General features: G+C 45.8%; 1 protein-coding gene across 28 annotated transcripts in view; it reads right to left on the bottom strand.

Annotated features, from left to right (window-relative positions):
* Nucleotides 1-5,413, bottom strand: part of MCTP1 (multiple C2 and transmembrane domain containing 1) — a 537,709-nt gene extending 532,296 nt beyond the window's left edge. For 6 of the 28 annotated variants that reach the window (XM_049647567.1, XM_049647572.1, XM_049647584.1 and 3 more), the window contains exon 1: nt 4,661-5,409. In XM_049647567.1, the coding sequence (XP_049503524.1) occupies nt 4,661-5,383 (723 nt within the window). In that variant the 5' untranslated portion in view covers nt 5,384-5,409. Of the gene's footprint in view, nt 1-4,660 lie in introns of all 28 variants that reach the window. The other 22 variants (XM_049647586.1, XM_049647585.1, XM_049647589.1 and 19 more) reach the window with 12 other exon arrangements.
* Between the last annotated feature and the right edge of the window lie 587 nt (nt 5,414-6,000).

A 6,000-nucleotide genomic window follows, 5' to 3' on the forward strand; every position in this document is an offset into this window, starting at 1 on the left:
ATTTCCAAAGTCAGGGCAAGAGAAAAAAGGAGGAGTGCTTGTCCTGTTACCTTTATGAATCTATTAATCCTATTTTATCCCTCTAAGTATTTACTTTGCTTTTCCAGGGTAACACACACACACTTGCTAAAAGTAATACGATTTTTTCATTACTCTGTGAAATTGTGAGGTCCCCAGTACTGCCTGGGTTCATTTGAGGCTATGTTCCCCACCAGTGCAAGTAAATAAATTTACACCTTAAATGAGAAGGACCAGCAAAGTTCCCTGTGAATTTTTCTTCAACAACCCACTGATTTGTATTGGTGCCAGTGGCAAGACTTTAATATCTGCTCAATAATAACAACTTACACAGCCATTGCTAGTGTTTTCCGAGTTCATAAAATATCTACCTGATAACACTACCACTTGTACAAGATTCATAGCTGTACTCAAGTTTTCCAGATACACAATATAGAACGTAAAGGTCATGGGAAAATAATTCCACTCCAGAGTAAACCTGTCACTCTGTTCATTCCATTCCTCTGGAATAATGTGATGATCACAGCATATTTCCAGGATGCTATCACACATCAAACTTCATGCCTTGCTCCAAAATGTCCTAAGATCTCATCTTGCCTCTCTCATTTTGAAAAAGCCATTAACATCGCTTTTGGGGCTTGTTCTTGAGAATATTAGTTTTTTTGGTGATTTTAGGTCATTTACGTTAGGAATTGCATTTTTTTTTTTTTAGACTTGTGTCTTCCCCAAGATTAACTTATGTTCTTTGAAGTAATATTAAAGACACTTGGAAAATAGATAATAAAAATTAACCCAAACCACATTTTACATCATTTTTGAAAACACAAGCTTTCTCTAAAAGGTCGGATAATAAACAAAGCAAGATGCACTTCATGTACAGATCTCATCTTAGAAAATATTTTTCTACTTTTTGTTGGGGCTTACAGATGTATTTTAGGAATTTTACCCCAATGAATGAATATTCCTTTTACTATGTTTTGAAACATTCCTATCATACCCTGAGTACTTTAGCCACTTTTTTTACAAAAATTTTTTTTCCTTTCAATGAAAACAATTTTAACAAAATGAATTTAAAAGAAAAACAATAAGAGTTTAACATTCATAAACTTCATGCTTTTGTTAAAGCACTAAAAAAATGTGACATACACATTCTTCACTCTTTATCTTAAAATACTGGCTTCCTGATTCTAGCAAAATGTAATTTTAGTAACTCATCAAGACAGAATACATAAAATTGGCATATTTTTGATATGCACACAAATTGAGAAAGCATCTTTCCCAACTGTGTTGCAGAAAATGAAATGCATCTGGTATGACAATATGGCCCAGCACGTGAACTAGAGTCAGTGGGAAGAAATGTTTTTTTTTTCTTTTTCTCAGAGCAGAACATTTTAAATAATGCCCATGCCCCAACAACAAGGCATTATTAAGCCTGTTAAAGTGTTTTTCAAAGGTATATTTCGCTAAAGAGCACACAGCAGAAAGAGGTCAGGCTGGGCCATGGCGAGGGGGGTTGGGGCGGGTAGCACAGTATGCTCAGTTTTAAACATTGTACATCAGGGACTTCCAAACCTCTCTCCCCCAGCAGTCCAAACTGATTTTTTTCTTTTTCTTTTTTCTTTCCTTCTTTCTTTCTCCTCCCCTCCCGGCTTTTGCTTTTTTTTTTCACATCCCCCCTAGAGTCAGAGCTTATGCACATATGTTGCTGTGGCCTCATGCTGAGCTGGAGGGAGAAGCAGAGAGGTAGGAAGTGTGTTGGGGAACATGGCTGAGGCCAGGATCAAGCAGAGAACAAGAGAAAAATCGAGATACTTGCATGATTTTTGCAATGAATTTTCTATCTTCTTTAAAAGAAAGTTCTTTTTATTTAGTCAATCTGAAGATGTATGTAATGCTTTTATTGTCTTTTCCTTCCTGTGTGCCTCTCTAGGCCTGTGAATAGAACAGGAATCTGCATATGGTACATATCCCTCCCCCAACCCAAGTATCTTCTGAGGCCAGGGGATAGGGGGGCAAGGCAATCCCTCTGAGAGATGCAGGAAGCTCAGAAGGGCACCACACAGCATAGCCTACTCCTGGACACTTTCAAGAGTCCTCTTCTAGTTTCAGCTTCCAATTCGATTTCTTCCTCTTCCTCATCACAGGGTGAGCCAGCCAGGCTTGAGGAATTATTGGGCAGAGGGGCCATGAGAGGACCGAGGGATCCTGCGTCTGCACTGGTGAGCTAGTGCTGAAAGCCACATTTGTGACTCCGAGCGGAAAACTGTCCACTTCTCAAGGAACAGACTCCACGAGCAGCACATGCAGGGAACCAACAATGGTGCCTCTCCCTGGGACTGTGTGTGACATCAAACAGGACCCTAGGGGCTACTGTTCTGTCTACAACCCATCTTTCACACATTCTGTGAAAGGTATTTTAGCTTTGTTATTCATTTTACATCTTCACTGAAATGCTGATTCCTTGTAACAAAAAAGCTTTAGAATCATAGATGGTATGATTAATAATGTCACTTGTAAATGTGATATAATGGTTATACAATAATGTATCACAGAAAAAAATTGACATAGCGAATACATCATAGAACTGATTCTAGGGAGGGGAAAGAAAATCCAGAATGTATGTAAACTTGCAAGCATTAATCTGAGGACTGAAGTCATCCCAGAAACACGACAAGCTCTAAAAGTTGTCAAAGGTAGCTGCAGTAATGTAAAAAATTCTGGAGAATTTCAGTACAACACCTCTGTCATTTATTGACCATGTGACTCTGGAAAGGTTATTAAATTTATCTGAGCACTGGTTTCCTATTCCATAAAATGGCAACAAGAACTTCGGTCATGCAGGACTGCTGGGAGCATTAAATCATGGAAGGCTATAAGTGCCCAGCATATGGTAAAGTTACAATAATGTTGTACATACAATATGTATGTAAAGGTACATACATATGGTAAAGGTACGTACAATAATGTTAGTTTAGTACATTCTCCAAAATAGGCTTAGGACTTTTGTATACAAAATTCATGTTTACATAGCAGTTTTCTAAAAGATTGATAGCTTCAGAAAATTTTTTGGTAAAAACTAACAAAGATTAATTCAGAATTCTCTGCTTTTGCTTTGAAAATCTTGGTTCAGTGAACGGCAAAGTAATTTAGTAAGTTAACATTTGCAGTAATATATCTACCTTCAAAATAACTCAATTGTTTGTTGTTTGATTATTCTAGATCATAGAAGTCAATAAAAACAAATGTAAACAGTACCCCAACTCTAAAATTCTTATATGTTCGGATATGTACACATTCAAAAGTAAATTCTTTCAATATGTATATTATTCATCTACACTGAATTTAACACATTCTTTTAAAACCACATTTTGTTTTATTTTAGGAACCAAAACCAGGAGTTCTATTCAATTCTCTTTCAAGATGAAAGGAAAAGTAGAGTTAGTGAGACTGTCAATGTTACCTTCTGAGAATGACTACAACCTTTTTCTAGAACACGAGATGTTTTCTACAACATCAATAACATCAGGTTACCCACCTATATATTCTGGTTTTCTGAAATTACACTAATTAGCTAATAAACCATAAAAATTTTCAACTGATATCCCATGTATTCCCACATCTTACCGTTCAAAACATGTCGTTAGGTTTTTTGTAGTTCAAACTTGCAGCTAATTAAAGGTTAACCTTTAAAGATTAACTAACCTAACAATCAGGTTCGAAATAATGAGAATTAAATAAACTATGATGTATTGAAAGAAAAGAGTCCTTTACGTCACTGATGGACTGTAACTTTCAAAATATTCGCTAACATTAACACAACTTCTAAGTGTTTACTAAAGGTGCGCATCTCCTCTACAAAACCAAGGCAATGAAAGCAGCTGCTGGGGAAATGCCTTATGGATCCTACGTTCATTTTTACTTGACTCTGGTCGGACCACACTTAACTCTTGCCTAACCAAAGAGGCAACATACTTAAAACGCAAATGCTTCAGGTGAATATTGAAAGTTAGAAAAGGCCACAGGAATCTATTTGAGTAACTCGGATGAGGCGCTCACTCTGTCCACTTGTTGGGCAGCGATCTCTTGGCAGCGGGTACTTTTAAGAAGCGAGTGCAAAAATACGCACAAACTTGCTTTAAGGGTTTCCCCAATAAAGGACCTCACGTTTGCCAATAATTCACCTTTCCTTATTGCTATTCCTTCCTGCAAGTCCTTATTGTTTCAAGTGCTGGCCCCTCCTTACCGTCATACAGGGTTGTAATTTTTTTTTAATTGCTGGATTTGTTTTTCTTTAGAGAAGGTGAGGCTTCGCTAGACAGCCCTTAGACCTCCAAAAAGTACCCACTTTACGTCTAACTTTATTCCTCTCCTATTTGGCTACTATTAATACTTCCACTTTCATAGCGATTCATAAAGCTACCCGGCTTCTGGCAGTGGGTGTTATTTCTTCCAAAAGTAATGTCAGGGTGCAAGTCAGAGCTGTATCTTTACAAAGCGGGAGCGGGAATGTTTCCTTTTCCCTGTGGATTTACTTGGTAGCACCCCCCCCGCCACGCCGCTGCAACACCAGGGGTAGCTACTGCCCCAAGCCGGAGGCGTGGCTAGGCGCACCTGTCTCGGGCGGCGCGCAACCTTCACTCACCTGGTTGCTGCCGAGCTCCTCGCCCTTCTCCGGGGTCCGTGGCTGCACTGGGCTCTCAGCTGGTTCTGCGGGAGGCGGCGGCGGTTCCAGCAGCTGCTCCAGGCAGGCGGTGCCGGGCAGGGAGGAACTCTTCTGATGGCACAAGTGCGCCTCGGGGCCCCGACGCCGTGCCCCCTCATCTCGGGCGCGGTCTCCCCTCGCGGGAGGCTGGGGCGAGGAGGACAGGGAGGATGAAGCGGAGGATGAAGAGGGAGCTGAGTCCGGGGACCGTCCGCCAGGAGGCGTCACTCCCGCTGCTCCCGCGGCGGTTGTCGCCGGTCCCCTTCCCGCTGGGAGCAAATGCTCACGGATCCGGCGGCGCAAGGTGGACCCCTGCTCGGTTCTGCCGGCGCCGCCGGGCTCGAGAGGCTCCGGCGAGGAGCAGCACAGGTTGGGCTGGGAGGAGGAGAAGACGCGGTCCAGCACTTGCTTCCGTTTCTTGAAGCCGCTCCACCTGCTGCCCGCGCCACCCACGCCGGCCAGTGCGTCCCGCCTGCCCCCCGGGGGTGGCGGGGAGGGCGATGGGGTGTCCGCAGTGCGGCGCTCTGGGACCCCTGCGCGCCCGCCCCCGCCGCCCTTGCTCTTGCCCACCCCCAGCTGCAGGTTCTTCCAGAGCCGGGCCTGGAAGGAGGAGGACGCCGCCGCAGGCTCGGGCGAGCCCGCCGCGGCTGCCCGGGGCTCCATCCTCCACCCCCTGCTCCTCCTTTCCACTCCTCCTCCTCCACCTCCTCCTTCTTCTCCTCCGCCCTCTCCGGCTGCACCTCCTCCCGGAGCCCCGCGGTGGCGGCGGCGGCGGCGGGCGCAGCAGCAGAAGCCGGGAGTGCCCGGCGGCTTCAGGACAGCTCGGGGAAAAGACGCGGCCGCCGCCAAGGTTCTTTGGCCGCCAGACTCCGGCGCCGCCTCTTCCTCCCGCACCTGCCGGTGTGGGCTGGCGCTGTCACCGAATCCCGGCCGCCGAGCCTGCAAAGTTTCTGGCTCAGAGCTGCGCAGCTCCAGTCCCCTGGACTCCCCCAGGCCGCGCCCTGGCTTCCTCTCCTCGCCGGCTTTGGGCTGGGGAAGCTACACGCACCCGAGCGTGCGCGTCCAGCTGCGCCAGGGACCGCACCCTGCGCCCTCAGGGCAGCACCTGTCAGCGGCGGGGGCGGCTGCTTCCCAACTGGGCGCGCGCGCGACTCGCACAGCAGGGCGGATCGGGCTGAAGACAACTGCGACCAGCAGCCGCACAGGAGCACCCCGGACCATCCTCCAGTTCCTGGGTGGGAGGGTGGGCAGGCGAGAGCCGGGTGGAGCTGAGTAGGGAC

The sequence above is a fragment of the Panthera uncia genome, assembly GCF_023721935.1.
Source record: "Panthera uncia isolate 11264 chromosome A1 unlocalized genomic scaffold, Puncia_PCG_1.0 HiC_scaffold_17, whole genome shotgun sequence".
Taxonomy (NCBI): domain Eukaryota; kingdom Metazoa; phylum Chordata; class Mammalia; order Carnivora; family Felidae; genus Panthera; species Panthera uncia.